The sequence below is a fragment of the Squalius cephalus genome, assembly GCF_949319135.1.
Source record: "Squalius cephalus genome assembly, chromosome: 25".
NCBI classification, from domain to species: domain Eukaryota; kingdom Metazoa; phylum Chordata; class Actinopteri; order Cypriniformes; family Leuciscidae; genus Squalius; species Squalius cephalus.
Window position 1 is genome coordinate 4,681,301 of NC_137146.1, and position 17,392 is coordinate 4,698,692.

General features: G+C 36.7%; 1 protein-coding gene across 2 annotated transcripts in view; it reads right to left on the reverse strand.

The window, feature by feature from the left end:
- Nucleotides 1-7,059: 7,059 nt before the first annotated feature.
- The window catches only part of srcin1b (SRC kinase signaling inhibitor 1b), a 46,608-nt gene continuing 36,275 nt past the window's right edge, over nucleotides 7,060-17,392 (reverse strand). The window contains exons 9-20 of one of the 2 annotated variants that reach the window (XM_079862854.1): nucleotides 17,170-17,193; nucleotides 16,195-16,355; nucleotides 15,207-15,382; nucleotides 14,980-15,110; nucleotides 13,951-14,098; nucleotides 13,650-13,870; nucleotides 12,702-12,934; nucleotides 12,196-12,484; nucleotides 11,815-11,957; nucleotides 10,923-11,099; nucleotides 10,549-10,668; nucleotides 7,060-7,682 (exon numbers count right to left, since the gene is read on the reverse strand). In XM_079862854.1, coding sequence (XP_079718980.1) covers nucleotides 7,527-7,682; nucleotides 10,549-10,668; nucleotides 10,923-11,099; nucleotides 11,815-11,957; nucleotides 12,196-12,484; nucleotides 12,702-12,934; nucleotides 13,650-13,870; nucleotides 13,951-14,098; nucleotides 14,980-15,110; nucleotides 15,207-15,382; nucleotides 16,195-16,355; nucleotides 17,170-17,193 — 1,979 coding nt within the window. In that variant the 3' untranslated portion in view covers nucleotides 7,060-7,526. The remainder of the gene's footprint in view (nucleotides 7,683-10,548; nucleotides 10,669-10,922; nucleotides 11,100-11,814; nucleotides 11,958-12,195; nucleotides 12,485-12,701; nucleotides 12,935-13,649; nucleotides 13,871-13,950; nucleotides 14,099-14,979; nucleotides 15,111-15,206; nucleotides 15,383-16,194; nucleotides 16,356-17,169; nucleotides 17,194-17,392) is intronic. The other variant, XM_079862853.1, reaches the window with a different exon arrangement.

The window sequence follows — 17,392 nt, forward strand, 5'->3', positions numbered from 1 at the left end:
ATGCTGGCTCTTATTTGTAACCATACGACCAGCTTTTTTTAACTATAAAATTACAATTGGACTCGTACCTTGGTCAAAGCTCTTCAGTACTGACGTGTTGTGCTTGCTTTAGCGGAGGAGATGCTTTAGGTCACCTGTGCTTCCCCTGGTTTCCAGGGTCATCGTCGCCATGAAGCGTTCACCTTGGATAGGATCAGATCTCAGGGTAAAAGGGGGGCAATGTAGGACCACTCAGGGCAATACTTGGAGGCTGATAGTCAACATGCCAGTACAAAAAAAAAAAAGATTGGCAATGCTAGGACAATCTGAGGCCGTGAGACAGAAAAGGAAATGGAGGTTTGACCAAAAATGAAATCCTTCCTTTATGAAAACAAAAACTGACTGTGTTGGATAAAGTCAATTCGTATTCATTATCCTAAATTGAATTAAAATCCTTTATTTCAACTAATCTAAAAAATGTCACAACTAGCTTTATTTATAAAGGATTTTATGACTCTCTGACTAAATGAATAGTTACAGGGCTTGTGTTGTATATACAACATATATAGATAGAGACTTATAACCTCAGCATAATGAGAAGAGGTCAGGAAAGGATGGACTGGGGATAAAATACAAGCAAGTTAGGACAGGTGAGTGGATAAAAGAAGAGAAAAGAAAGAAATAATCAATACATTGTCATTTCCAGTGCAATCTTTCTGTGTCCACTAAACGTTTAGCAATGCATAGACTGAGAGAGACGAGTGATTTTGCCTTCCTCCTTTTTGTAATACACACAATGGTCACTAGGAGGCAGTCTTTCTTCATAGTTTTTGTGATAGTCAATATTAAAAGATTATTTTGAGGTTCTCAAAGTAGCTTAATACTTATTCAGCCAAATAAATGGACTTGCGCTGAACACATTGAATTTTTACACTAATACACTAAAACTATTTAAAATGTGTTAATTGAAAAAAAGCAGATATCAAATAAAATAGAAATATTAGATGATAAACTTAAATGAAAATATCTTGCCTTGGCAACTAATTGAAATAAAATAAGTTGAAGAAAAATGACTAAATCTAAAGCTAAATAGAAATATAAAAAAGGAATACATGACAAAAGCACATACAATCACTAAAACGTTAGAAAAGAAAATATAAAAATAAAGCTAAATCAATACTAGTATATAAATAATACTAAAATAACACTGACGTACAAGATATATCAGTGTGCTCAGAAAACAAGTAGATACTCCCTGTCTGTAATCTGTAATCACATTATTATTCAGATTTTGATTTGAAATATGGTGAAGGGAAGAGAGATATTTTGAACTATGCCACCAACAGAAGAGCAACCAAATTCAACCTACCTAGGCTGATGACATTAAAAAGAAAAAGAAAGAAAGAAGTTGAAATGATTTTAATTTGAGCATTTTTACTAGCTGCAACCACCACACAAAAAGCCACACCCATAACGAAATCTCATTGGTCCAAACTTCCATTCCAACTGTACACTCAACATCACATATATTCTGATTGGCTGTGGTTGAGTGACATCACACTGCATTTGTGCTTGCTTTCACTGTGGACTAACAAATTAGCTTGAAATCTTTGTGTCTGACTAGCAGCATTTATTTCTCTCACCATGTGGCACTTTTTTAATCCTTCGTTTCTCTCTCTCTCTCTGATAAAATAATGATTTACCAGAGCAGCTTTGGAATATACGTACACAAAGTATTTGCTAACAAATGAGCAAGCTAAGCTCAGAAGCACCGACTCAGCTTAGAAAATCAGGCTGAATAATTTTTCCACATCACTGCTCCCCACAGCGCTCAGTTAGTTTAAGGGCACTCAGCGAAAGCTGCACTGCGAGCGTCTCTACAAGCAAGTGCACGATTCCATCCACCTTATTAAACATCTACAGAGAGGTCCTTCCCACAAACACACTCACCACTGAAAATGGCACGAGCACAAACATTTCTTTCCGCTCAGGGTCAACAAACAATTTGACCTTTCAAGAATAAATATTCCCTTCTTCACAGCCTTCTGTGTTCGCCCTCACTGAGCCAGAATGGTCAACAGAGCGAGCTTCCAGACAGTCTGTTGTCCGATTCACGGCACAGACCTCCCATTAAGCCCGGGCGAAGACTCTCCCCGGGAGAACACGGCCTGCCGCAGTTTGTGCCGTTGCCAAATTAGCCAGATCTTTGCCTGGGAACAAAGCCGGAGCTGTTGGTCATTGACTGATGACTGCGAACCGTGTCCCGTTGAGGCCGAGACCGCAGTGCTTTACTGCACTGAACACACACACGAGACTGATCTGCTGTCGGCGCTAATGAAGACAGCTGCCTGCACACACATGCTCAGGCCAAGATTACAGGACAATCATGAAGGGGATTAGAATCAAACTAATGTGGACGCTGCCTTTAGAGGACAAACAAAGTCTTGTGCAGTATTGCTGTCTTAGCAGCGTTTTAATCACTCGCTCGCTGCAACAAAATAAAGGAGCAATTCACTCAGTATATCTAGTTTATCATCAAGGCCGCATTTACATTACATTGTTTAACTGACCCAAATCCGATTTAAAATCCGGCACAAATATGACTCTCGAATGTGCAAGCAGGAAAAAAAGCACATGGAATCCAGGTCGGTTTCAGGTCTCATTCTTATGTGTATATTCCCATCAATGTGAGTCGTACACCATTGAAAAAAATGACGAATGACGTCAACTCAACCGCGATCACATGACTCTTTTCAATGGCGCAATCAATCGGCAACCTCCCTGTCTCTCTCTTGAAACCAACACGGAAGTGAATTCAACGGCAATTCATCGACTGGCCGCTTGAGGCTGGGTGCAAAAGTGAGTCAAATCTGTATCTCCCCCATGTTAAAATGCCCAACTTTACAGCAGAAAAAAACACGTTTACAGCCTGGTGCAAAAAGTGGCTTTGGTCTATATAGCTTATTTTTCCCTTCATGACAACTGTGAGGGGGGTGAATTTTTTTATAACTCATCCGTTTACATTATATTAAGCCTTAAAGTTCTGCATAATTAAGGGCGTGTCCACTTTTGAGTGACAGGTGGATTCCCGCTGCTGTGGTCATTAGTCATCATTAGCCGTTTGTCTGCTGTCTGTTAGCCGTCACGTTACCTCAGCTCATTGTCTGACTGTAAAAATAAATAAATTCGGGAGTGACGCGCTGCCAAGATGGCGACGGTCGGCCACGCCCACTTTAGGCTTCAAAAACGGTCTTCAGAAACCTACGGGTGACGTCACGGACACTACGTCCATATTTTTTTACAGTCTATGGGCGCAATGGAGGACGAAGGCTCCTCCAGTGGAGTAATGCTGAAGTTTGATGTCTTTTGAGCCTTTAGCTCAAGAGAGCTTGTATTATCATTTCGTCTGAGTCTATTGTAAATTGCACCGTTTTTACTTCCTTTTCGGTCTAAGCTTTTCCAGGTCAGTACGCCTACCTTGTTTTGCCAAGTATATAGTGTAAATGCAGATATCGGATTTGGGTCACTTTTAAAAGAAGATGTAAGCCTGACAACGGATTTGTAAATGCGGCCCAAGTACTCTCAAGTTAAACTACTGATTTAAAACAGTTCTATGTGCATTTACTGAATTCACAAGGTTTTTCTGGAGTTTAAAGCCTGGCATGACTATAATATAGAGTATGTTTGATAATGGTATACCACTACCATAACACTTAGTATTTGTTATTTTAGTATGCACCAAGCGATGTTGTATAACTAACACTAAAACTATTACAAATCTTTCCATTAATTGAAACAAAAACTAATACAAATTAAACGACTACAACTTAAACTATAATTAAAATGAATACCAAAAAATATAAAAATAAAAGCTCATTAAAAATATGAATATACTATAATAGTATATAAATAACACTGGCACCAAGAATACTATGTACAGTATGTAAATAATATAAAGCATGGAATTCTACAGTACATCCCATTATGCAATGCACTCATTTTGACTAATGAAAAAGAGTTTTCAGCTTTTTTTTGTGCCAGTTTTCATATTGAGAGTCAAACTTGGATCACATCCATAAGCATAATCAGTATACAGTATTCCATTACATTTATGCTTGTGGTAGACACTTTTTTTTATCAGTTCATGCATTCCCAGGGAATCATGACCTTGGTGTTTCTATATAGTGCCATGCTGTTCGAGCTACAGTATGATAGCATACCGTTCTATAAACCTTCCTGTTATTTAGATGAATTAAATCTAACCAAGTGAGCAGTCGCAGTGTATAAAATGTGTGGAATGCAGGAATCACGGACTGGTTGCTATAAGGCCAATTCACACTGTTTTTCGCCAATTGAACAAACACGCCAACAGGGTTAACACACTGATCCGACAAAACCCGACAAAGTTTCAGTCTTCGTCTGTCAGCATCTGACGGTGTGATGAGAACTGGCATATAGAGCGGCTGTTTGCCTCATACCATGTTTAATTCCCTCAGTGTGTGCCTTAGAAACACTTCTTGGTGACAGGTATCCGTGACAACAACACATGGACAGGAATCCATCCAATCACACAAAGGAATCGCAGACAAACACAACCTATCTCTTTCTGTGTGAAATTCACATAAAAATGAGAATTCTGTCATTTATTGATCTAAACCTGCTTGACTTACTTTCTTCTTGTATGGACTACATTTCTCATGCTTTTATGGTGCGGTTTTGTGGGGGGAAAAATCACCTTTAAAACAACAGCTTACAAACATTTTTCTCCTGCAACAAAAGAAGGAAAGTCATGCACGACTTGAGGATGAGAAAATGACAAATAGCATTTTTAGGTGATCTGTTCCTTTAACCGGCTTGTCTGTAAATCATCTTATCTTACAGTCATGTCGCTTCCAATTAAAAGATTCACTATTTTCATTTTGGAGACATTAATTTCCCCCTGAAGTGAATTAAAGCGACTGCAGAAGGCTGGGTAACTTACAGTTTACAGTTAGCTAATAGTCTAGCGAGAGAGAGATAGCAGAAGATGGAGGAGAGAAACTTATCTCATCCTTTTCTCTGTCTTTCCATCCCGTTTTTCACTTCCTTCCCTCGGGGTTTGCATGCAATCTCTCTCCCTCCTCTCGTTCTTTCGGGATGGATTTTGGGGAACGCTGACTTTGCGAGTTGCTCTGATAGACTGCAAGAGTACAGGAACACTGCAGTGTTAACTTTTCCTCTTCACTCTCATATTCATCATACTTAACGTTGTGTGATTCTAAATTAAAAGCCGTTTTGTTTTTGTCCTTCACTCTTAGAAAAAAAAAAGCACACAAGTTATGAGAAATCAAGATTAACAAAAACACGACATGAGATACGACTTATGTACCTTGTTCGTCGTAGCAAAAAGTTATTGTGTTCACATCTGTCAACTGTCATTCTGACTGTCATCTGACGGTCCGGTGATATTTGACTCAGTGAAGGAAGTACATGGATACTCTTTTGGGATTTCTAGGTATTGTATACCATGTCATGTTTTTGTTAATCTTGATTTCTCACATTTGTGTTTTTTCTGGGCAATACGGAGAGAACTATTAGAGTCACATGAACATGTTGCGCAGTTGTGCAATGAAGACTAACGGCCAAGTTAGTCAACTATCCTTTTAAGGTTTCATTTTAGGGTCAACTATCCCTTTAAGGTTCAATTTTAGGGTCAACTATCCCTTTAAGGTTCAATTTTAGGGTCAACTATCCCTTTAAAGTTTTATTTTAGGGTCAACTATCCCTTTAAAGTTTTATTTTAGGGTCAACTATCCCTTTAAGGTTTTATTTTAGGGTCAACTATCCCTTTAAAGTTTTATTTTAGGGTCAACTATCCCTTTAAGGTTTTATTTTAGGGTCAACTATCCCTTTAAGGTTCAATTTTAGTGTCAACTATCCCTTTAAGGTTTCATTTTAGGGTCAACTATTCCTTTAAGGTTCAATTTTAGGGTCAACTATCCCTTTAAGGTTTCATTTTAGGGTCAACTATCCCTTTAAGGTTCTATACATAACCTCTTCTACTAAGAATGTATTTACTTTCCTAATATGTGTTCCTGGTCTTTTTGTCCATTACTTAGTGTGCATTATTTAAAAAAAAAATTCATACTTTTTTTTTTTACAATCCAATCAATTCCTGATGGATAAAATCTCAACCAAATATTTTTTTCCCTCAACAAACTCAGATTAAGACATTGCAAAAGCAGTTTTATGTTCACTTTAACATCCTAAATTAAACCCCTTTTTTTCAGGTTGGTAGCAAGCCAAAACTGAACATGATCAAAGCACATGTCTCATCTCCAATTCCTTCTCTTTTCTGACCAATCTTTCAAAAGCTTTGACACATTAAAGCATCACAGTGACAATGTCAGAAAGTATCTAGGTCACGTATGCCATATATCTCCTTGACCTGTCCTGTCACAAGAACAGTACAAAAGGTTCTTTCAACTGGGACCTGGCAGCTCGAGTACTCATCAAAACACTGCTTCAGACCAGTATATTTACTTAAAGGATTATAGACAAAGAGTGAAAGAGATTGAAAAGAAAACTGAAAGATGGCACAAGGACAGGGATTTCAATTTGCCTGATTAGCTGGCACCATTACGACTTCATTGGCATGTAGAACACCGCTGAGATGCCAACCACCATCTCATTTAAGGACATTTCGGCCTGAAAAATATTCTACGCAAGAGCACTACAGTTTAAAAATTTGGGGTCAGTAAGATATTTTTATTAATCATTTTATTTAGCATTCAATTGATCAAAAGTGACAGTAAATACATAATATAAGAAGCAGCACGACTGTTTTCAACGTTGATAATAACAATAAATGCTTCAGAAAATCATCATATTAGAATGATTTCTGAAGGATCATGTGACACTGAAGACTGGAGTAACGATGCTGAAAATTCAGCTTTGCATCACAGGAATAAATTACATTTTAAACTACATTCAAATAGAAAAGTTATTTTAAATTGTAATAATATTTAACAATATTACTATTTTTACTGCATTTTTGATCAAATACATGCAGACTTAGTGAGCATAAGAGACTTACCGACCCCATCATTTTGAACGATAATGTATGTAGGTGTATTGATTTCACGTCTGCGTTTTTATTCCACGCTTTTGCATCTTGCGTACCATATATTTCTGCCGTACGTCAACTTTTTCTCCAAGAGTAGAAACAAAACCACAAACAGAGACACTATGTCTTTTGGCGTTGTTCTCTGGCATTGTGATACACTATATTGTGCTGTTTGGTTTTCCTGGAAGAATAGCTCATGTCGCTTGGAAGAGAAAAATACGTAATCTGTGAGCGTACGGGGAAATCAGAGGAACTTGTGCATACTGAACCCCACTGCACATTGGACAACTATAACATCCGTGCAGCAACTGGAGATGTAGCAGCTAATCTGGAAGTAAGTGCTCAGCTGCGTGTGTTACAGTCATTGGAGTCGACGAGACAGTTCTGACTCGTGGATCAGAGCGAGAGCGTCAGTCTGCGGGATAGCAGGGCGCAGCGATTGTTAGAAGTGGAATACCTGCTGCTGACCCTGCTGTAGTTTAGGGAACTCCTCCTGTTTTCTGCTCCTGCGCTCCAGACTGCTCTGCTGTAGGTGTCGAAGACGAGACGCTGCAGACGACTGAACCAGTTTCCCCGAGCCCGGAGGAGTGCCTACAGGCTGACAAACATGAAGAAACAACAGCAGGTTGGAAAATGACCGTGTTTGTTTTAGCCATTGGGACTGAGTTTGAATAATTCACATTTGTTGGAAGAGTGTCACGATGAAAGCTCTGCTCCAAAACCCAGTGCGCTGACCACCAACGCAACACGTCTGCATCTGATGTGAAGGCTGTTACACATCATTTTTTTACCAAGAATATGTGAGTTGCATTATGTTTTTGATTGCTAAGATGGTAAGATAGTAGTGGAATGGAAGCACACATCTGCCTTAGAGTGAAAATAAAACTGTGAGAAAGTTTTAAATAAGAAATAGTCACATTGTGAGAAATAATGTCTCTGGTGCTGACTGGAAAAATTATAGGTTTTTTTTTTCTTTTCATCGGCATCAATTTTTACTTCATTGGAATGGTACAAAACTTGGTAAAGGTTTTGGTACTTGCTGTGTAAACACACACACACACACATAAAATGATGGACATGAATCGAAAAGGTTAAATGGTCCTGAAAAAAATGATGGCAAAAAAATTGTCAAAAATGACAAATTTCATCTAGTGGAAACGTTTGGTACTGCGCCCAAACAAATTCTTACTGAAAGCTCATTTTTTTTAGATATAAACCTCGAATTTGGAACACAACTTGTTTATATTTATGGCTTTACTCTTCTTACAGTTTCAGAGTAAAACGTGTTTTGGAAAATATATATTTCATATAAAAAATTGAAAATGGTATTTTTGTGCATTTTTTTCATAACAATAAATGCAAAATTTTATCACTTTTTTTCAAGTTCACCTTTTAATCTGCCAATTGTCGTCTTTAAAAAGAGACCAAACTTACGTCTGTGCTCCAAAGCATTCAAGATTTATGACCGTTTAAGTTGAAAATTTGTGTAGAATTTACGCATTTTCAGGTCTATGCTCAAAAAAGTGAATAAATGGATTATAACTACTGCATAAATATAACTTAAAACCATAAAATCCCCTAAAAATACAAAATACATAATAAAAAAATATTATCGAACCAAAAAACAGTACAATCATTTGTCATTGAAATAAAATAAAAAATCGGTAATTTTTGACCGACACGCGAACAGTACCAGAGGGTATAATAATAATAATGATGAATGATGATCCATCCATTCTCTGTTTTAGTATATATTTACTATAATAACTGTAAAATGTGTACAAACTGAGCATTAGTCGAGACTCTTAGTGAGGTGCATTAACTGTGTGAACGCAACGCTAACCATGAAGAGCATTTCGAATCAGTCACTGATCCACAAGCGACCGGTTCGGTTGCTGCATATGTGGACGCAGTTCGCTAGGTTTTGGAACGGAGCCTAAGGAATAGAAATGGAAACACTAATTGAATGAAAGAAAGAGGCACAGGGAATCTCTATAGACCAGCATGCAGCAGTAGTAGTGTTGACTGACACCCTGCATGTGTGCAAAGAAGCTGATATTAGCACTGTTTCGCACTTCTACACTCTTTCTTTCATTGCGAGAGATTAGTAGTACTCCTCACAATGCAGCAAGATACACACATACAGTACATACACAAACACAGGCTGTCCAGATATCTCAGGCGACATTGACACTGTCTAATAGACCTGTGACGTTTTCTTCAGAGGTTCTGAATTTATTGGTCACTACTGCTATAGTTATCTGTAACAAATGGCTTGTTGATGCAGTAAAAGGAACGAGTGACATTGAGGGAAGTACAAAGGTAAGAAAGATATACTGTATGGAGAAGCTGTGGAGACAGATGAGCAGGCACAGTTCATTTAGACTGCAGTCACTGACATGGTTTTGTGTTGCTTGTTTGTTCTTGGCTCTTGAAAGTTTTCCTTTAAAGACTTTAAGCTTGTTAAAATTGATTTCGCTACTACAGTGTCACAACATTACTGTCACTGTGCAGAAGAGGCACAGTTTGAGAGAGGAAAAGAGATGACCTTGACTGATATCAAGCTGTTTATTCCATCAGCTTAGCTCATAAAGAAAAGAATGTTATTTCTTTAATAACATTCTGTGCTAATAATTATTTGCATGTACTTTTTGCAGTTAGAGAATTTATATACATTTTTTGACAACATGTTTTTATTGATTGCTTTGAGGAAATACGTGATTTTCTATAAATATAGTCACAAGGTAAGAAATAAAGTTATTAAAATAATTAATAATAATAATAATCTTTAAATTATATTAAATTATAATATATTATAAAATATGAATACATTACATAAATAAAATTATGAATAAAATGATTTAAAAATAAGATTATTATCATAAAATATGTAATTATGTAATACTTAATTGCTTAATAATCAATCATAATCATCATCATTATTATGTTTATATTATTATTAAATAAAATACTATTATATAATATTTAATTGCTTAATACTTACTTGCTTTATTAAGTAATATCATAGTATTGTTATTAAATAAAACAATTAAGAGAAATGTGCAATTAAAAAAAAATATTTTTTAAATATTTTATTTAATATTATTATTAAGTTAAATTATATTATTATTGTATAGTATTTACTATTCTATTCTATTCTAATAAAGCAATTAAGAGAAATAAGTCTCTGGGGTGGAAACAGACTTTCACATATTAGATATAACGAGTCACGAAACACTTAAAAAAAGTAATAAAAAAAACTCACTTAGTTCCCAGTTTGTTTTTATTGCTGCGTTTCAATACGAAACTTCATTCAAGCTGTCTAATAACATGCAGCAGCACAGCTGGTTAAAGACTTGAAGAGATGACAGATTAATAGGTTGTGTGTCAGAGTGCATTAGTAAGCTTCAGACCCTCAAGTTACAGGAAGGCCTGAGAGAGAGGTTTGGCAGTTTCCACATTACCTCTCTCCACAGAGAGTTGCTGATCCACTGGCCTGCCCTGTCATCACTGTTAGGAGTGACCTCTGCAGGGTTTTTGGCCTGAGCAGTGACCCTCAGTCTCACTGGGGCTCTCTGAAACACCTGTCATGTTGGTGTGTGTGGATTAGCGCATTGACGTGTTTGGGTTTGGAGAAGAATGAAAAAAAAAAAACATTATTCGCAAAGCTAACAATCAAAATTATTACGTATGCATTTACTGAATAACCGACCAATCAGGAGAGAGTTTCTGTACCTCAGTGTCATCTCTCTAAATAGCTCCTAAATGTAGATACACACACTAAATGGTGACAAGGACACTATTTCATCCTTTCGGCTGCCGTTTATTAGCTTTTTACCTCCAGCTCTGCCATTATCTTCTCATCTTCATCCTCATCCTCTTTCCTCCCAGAAGCGGCGATGACCGGAGGTGTGGATGAAGGTCGGGGCCCGTCCGAGGTCGATGGGCGTCTCAGTTTGATGGGTGGCGTCTGGGATTGGGTCGGTACTTCAGCCTCCTCTCTGTTCTCAATCTTCTACAAAAACAACATGTGCACGAATAGGGCAATCTAAGAAACATGCAGGAACTGCAAGATATCAAGTGCAAGAAATATTAACAAATGCAGCAAAGAAAATAGCTGATCGAGTACAAAGCCAAAGTGCTCATTAATTATATTGCATCTGCTTATACAAAAGCATTTGAATTTGTAACTACACTAATCCTCCTTCAAATTTAGTTTCATTCTTACCAAAATTGGCTCAGATGATCACTGGACTGAGCTGCAAAGAAATGACTGACCAGAATTTTGATATCCTTTTCTGTTCAAAAGATATGATGATGATGTGAAGCTAACAATCTTGACCCAAAATAGTTTAGATGCTATATCTTGGCAAAACTTTAATCTATCAAAACAAAACTTGGTACACTTGAATAGCGCCATGATCTGAGGGTACATGCCAAATTTAGGAACAGCGCCACCTACAGGACATGAGATCCGAAAAATTACTATTTTTGCTGATTCCTTGGGCCATGCTGAATTTGATTTTGCCAGGATCAGATGAATCACCTGTCCGCCATTTTGACATTTGTCATAAATTTCTATATTTTTTGAAAACTGATGCATTGGTTAAAAAATTGGTACACGTAATCGACAGTATGCCATTAAAGCGCCTAAAAATTTGAAAGACAGCACCACCTAACGTTAAGAAGATATAAGACTTTATACAAAAACACTGAAAATTGTTGTTCACCTTCACACTCTTGTTTATGGTGATCACTTCTCCGCTGCTGTTGGTAGTAAGCCCAAGGCCTGATGGGAAACTTCGTCGAGGAGGAGGAGGGGGCGGAGACTTGGACGGCTTCTCTGTACGATACCGTGGCACGGTCAGCTCCCCTGATCAATCAATCAATTCATAATCATCTGTCTATTGATCAGTCAAATCATAAAGCTCTATTGCCAAAATAAGGCAGTTTTTGTATTTAATAAAGCAATCAAGCGATATATTTGCAATTGTGAGAATCTATAACGAGTCAAGAAACACTTAAAAGCTTTAAAAAATATAATTAGGCTGTAATTCAAAATCATAAGGAAGATGTTGTAGTTCATGGTGCGGTTAATACTGTAATCTCACCCGATCCCCTGCGTGGGATGCCGTCTTTGCTGGGTGGTTTTGGTGGGATTTTGCTGGGCTGATGTTCAGGTGTTAAACTGGGGGTGGAGGATGCTGAACCGGGCGCTGGGAGGGAGGATAGTTGGGGTTTTGGCGGGACGGCCGGTTTGGTGATCTGCTTTGCAGCGAAGTCCAGATCTGGAATGGCCTTCATCAGCTCAGCTTGAGTTTCCTCCAGGAGACGGTTGATGTCCTGAGCGCTGAACTGAGTCAAACTGGCTCTCTTCTCCTCCCAGTCTCGCTCCGCAGCCTAAAGACGCACACCCACATGTGATACACAGATTCACATTGATCAGCAACTTTAGAGGGATGTCATTAAAAATAACAAAAAATGAAACAAGAGATCAACTATAAACGTAATAAAATCACAATCTTTCCTAAACCCTCAAAAGCAGCCTTCTGTAAATATTCATATCCTTTCTGACATCCATGCAAGCATTAATATAAAATCTAAGTGTGTTTATTACCAGTCGGACTTCCACGGACACTCCTTTATCAGATTCTCTGCGTATGGGCAGATCTTCCAGGCCGCTGGTCTTTATTGCCCCAGTGGGAGTGCCGTCCAGTTCAGGCATGAGGGGATCTGTTGCCCCGGCCCCAGCCAGCCAGTTTCCCAACGTGGTGCTGCCAGGAATACCACCGCTGCTCAGACTGGCACCAACGCCGGAGCCGAGCACGTTAGAAAGACTTGAGGTACCTCCTAAAAAATGTTTTTAATAAAATAAAAAAATATGAAATAATCAATCAATCAATCATCTAACTAAATAACAAATTATCCTGCATCCATCAACCAATAAATGTTCCATATTCTCTAAAGATATCAGTTAATTAAATAAATCAACAGTGCTGGGTAGATTACTTACAAATTGTAGTCCATTACTGAATACAAATTACATGATACAAATTGTAATTAGTAACGTATCTATTACATTACACATAATCTGACTGCTTTTTGATGACCTAACTTTTTTATCACATTTATTTGAATAGTATAATCTTGATCCATACTGATCAAAAAATAATAAGAGAAACAAAAATTTAAATTAAATTTTTTGCCATCAACAACATTACGTCAGGGTTTCCCAAACTCAAGTTTGGAAAGGAAATGCAAGGGTTTCTCAATTTTCCATTTTAACATGGTCACCTGACTTGTGGCCAGTCTGTGGTTGCAATTTCACAAAACTGTAAGACTTTCTGAACAGTAAAAAATAAAAGATAAAAAAGAATAATTAGGGAAAATCAATGAATTCTGAATAATTTAATGCTATTTTGTGCACATTAAGTAATCATGTAATCAATAAGTAACTGTAGTCTGATAATGAGTATTTTAAAAAACTATCTGATTACGTAATCCAGATTAGTACTACCCAGCATGAGAATCAGTTCATCAAAGAGAATGTAAAACTGGAGTTTACCTATACTAGAGGCACTCGTTAGACCAGGGTTTGTGGTATTAGTGCCCATGGAGGCAGTGAGAGTGGCAGTGCCTGATAAGGTGCACCCTAGGTCGGGCAGATTTAGAGAGGGGCTGTTGAGAAGATCTAGATCAGAGCTCCTGCTGAAATCAGCATCACTCGCGCTGGAAACTGAACTACTGAAGTCATCGGGTGTCCTCCACACACCTTCTGATACCTGCCTGTACACAAACACACACTGAGGAATTCTTTAGGCGTGGAACTGAGCCGGAGTGAGTGTTTATGTGTGTGTGTGTTTTACCTTCGTAGAAGGGTTAGGGTATTGGTGATATTTCTGCAGCGTTTCAACAGGGCTTCCAGTCTGAGCGGTTCCTCTTTCAGAAACTTGACGGCTTCCACCTCCACCCTCAACACCACACGCATCTTACTTTGTAAATTGGGGAACTGATCTAAACACAGAAATTGTTGAAGATCATAGAATATATATATCGAGACCAGTGTAGTTCTATTATAGAGCTAATGACTATTATGAGCCGTTTTCAAGCAAATCAAAATTTTATGGCGTTAACAAAGTAATCTGATGACTTTTATGAGTCGGTTCTTTTTAGTGAATAAAAAACTCTGATTCTTGAGAGACTCATACTTAAGATCCAAATTTTTTTAGTAAATCAAAAATATTGAGCTTAACCAGTGTAGTCAGACTTCCAAACAAAACATGCAGCACAATCAATGTATTCTGACTCCTGAATGAATGTTCTGTTTAGTGAATCAAAAACATATAGCACAAGCGATGTCCAGTGATGTCCGACTCCTTAAAGAAAGAATGACTCTTATGAGTTATTATGATTCCTGAAGTACTTTTAAAAGCCATTATTTAGTGCAGCGGAACCAGTATCCTACAATTCCTGGAAGAATGACTCTTGAGTCGATTCATTTAAGTCAATGAAAAACATACATCACAACCAGAGTAATCCAATTCACAGTAGAATGACTGCTATAAACATGTTTTTTAGTGAATCAAAAACATCCAGCGTGACCAGTTTAGTCTGAGTCCTGAACAATTGATTCTTGAATCAGCTCTTTTTAGTGAATCAAAAACATATAGCTCAACCAGTCTAGTCCGATTGTCAAACAGATGACTCTTATGAATCGGTTTTATTGTCAATCAAAAACATGCAGTGCAACCAAATGCAGTCTGACTCCAGAATGAATGACTCTTTTGAGTCTCTGTGATAAACACGACACCAGGATAATGATATAAATGTGTGGTTCTGTACAGTTATAATTGAGTTCACTGTGTGCAGATTCCTCCTTTTCATCGCTCACTCACTCTTGAGGTCAGTGACGGTCTCTCCCAGTCTCCTGAGTTCCAGACTCTTCTGTTCTATTTCCTGTTCTGTCACCAGATGATGGTTAAGCCCCGCCCCCGTCCTCATCTCCTCCACAGAGCGCTCCAGATCACTGCAAGCACAGAGGAACACGTCGCATCAAGGGAAATAAATCATGTTTTTCAGTATGTGTGCAGCATTTAGAGGTTCAGCAAGTGCTTGAGCTCACTGTAGCTGTTGTATAATAAGCTCTTCTTCATTTAGATAACGTAGCCTCTCTTCTTCAACAAGAAGACGTTGACGCTGTAATGGATCTTCTTGTGTCCGAGATGCCTCGATCAGACACATTCCCAAATCTGACTCCGTCTGCCTCAGTAACGCCTGAACTGAATCCTGGTTTTGCAGCTGTAAGACACACACAGACATGCAAGCTTGGATGAATGAATAAAATAATGTTAGATATGATTTGAAGGAATAGATATATTAAAATTACGCACTTTATACAGTACACATTTCCAATGCAATTGGCTGTAAAGCTCCAAAAAAGTATGATTTATAAAAAAAAAGATTTATTCCTTAAGACCAAAATGAAGATGTCGTTGTAAGTTAGAAGTTTTGCCATTCATCTAGCGAGAAATTTCATCCCCACAACGTGCACAAGATTAAATACACAGAAAAGAAGTAATATTTTTTAAATATAAAATAACACCAGCTGTCCCCAAAAATAATACACACTAGTGCACAAAAATATTATAATAAATAAACAAAAAGTATAATATCTAAATAAATAGCCAACATATAATATATATAAATATATATATATATAAATAAATAAACATATATATATATATATATATATATATATATATATATATATATAACAAAAAAAAAAAATATATATATATATATATATATATAAAATGTAAAATAAATAAATCTGACATTATACTATATATATATATATATATATATATATATAAAATATATATATATATATAAATATAAAATATATATATATAAAATGTAAAATAAATATATCTGACATTATACTATATATATATGCACACTATTTATTATTATTAATAATTTAAATAAAAAAACTGGATAAATATATATTATTTTACAAATATTGAATATATTAAATATTTAAAAAATAAAATCAGATTAAATGCACACCAAAGTTTTGAGAAAAGACAAGTACACAAAAAAGCACAGACCTGTAATTGTCGTAGTTGTGTGAGTTGTTTGCGCAGTTCGAGTGTGTGTTGCTGCAGGTCAGTGAGGTGCAGCTGCATCTGTGAACGGGACATTGCTATTGGCTGACAGACTCCAGTGGGCGGGGGGGGCATCAGGGCCAGAGGCGCAGACGGTGATGACACTACCAATCCACAGCAGCAAAAGTCACACATTAAACATAAAACTTATGTGAAATTTGATTTAAAATGTACTGTAATAGTGAAATCTGATCATCCATAAGCCTATAAGTCATTCATTCTACTTTAAACTCAAAATGTCTTATTTTCATATCAACCACAACAGAACAACAAAAGACATCTGATTCTTTGTCTTGATTTGTACAATATTAGTCACATCCAAAAACAAGCCCAACACAACTCAGTACACACTCCATCTACGATACGTTGTATATTCATGCAACATACATTCAAATTCAGACCCTTATGTTTGCATATACATTCACACTGTCATATAATCTCTGATGTATTAGATCCTTTTAAGAACTGGAGAAGGAAGAGAAAACATTACACTGACATTCAAGTGTGTTAGTGGGAGTTTCCACAAACAACAAAAACATTCCGGGATAATCCATAAGACAGACATATATGCAGTGCTTATAAACCTCACTGGACTTTATGTGCTACATAATAATAATAATCATTATGTATTTAACTGAGAATTTTGTCACTTGTCATGACAAAGTGCTTTATAATTCTAAATAAAACATGTGTGAAATTAATAAAAGTCAAAGAAGGAGAATACTTTTTATAAACACTGTATATACATAGACAGAGGGTTTCCAAACTCCAGGATCTGGGATCCCTGAAAACAAACATTCTATACACACTCCTGACGCAAAATTGCAATGCACAAATCGCAATGCAACACAATCTGTAATGCAACAGATGTAGGGGAAACCGAGAAAGTGACAGACAACCAGACATACAGTAATATACCTTTTTTCTTTCTAAACCTTCCAGCTGAAATAAATAAAATATCACCAGTTAACTGTCCCAAAATAATACACTCTAGTGTACAATAAAATATAATAAATAAATAAAATATAATATATACATATTATTATGACAATATAATATATTCATTATAAATTATAATAATAAACATGATACAACATAAATAATAAAAAACATTTAAAAATATATAATTAAAAATAATAAT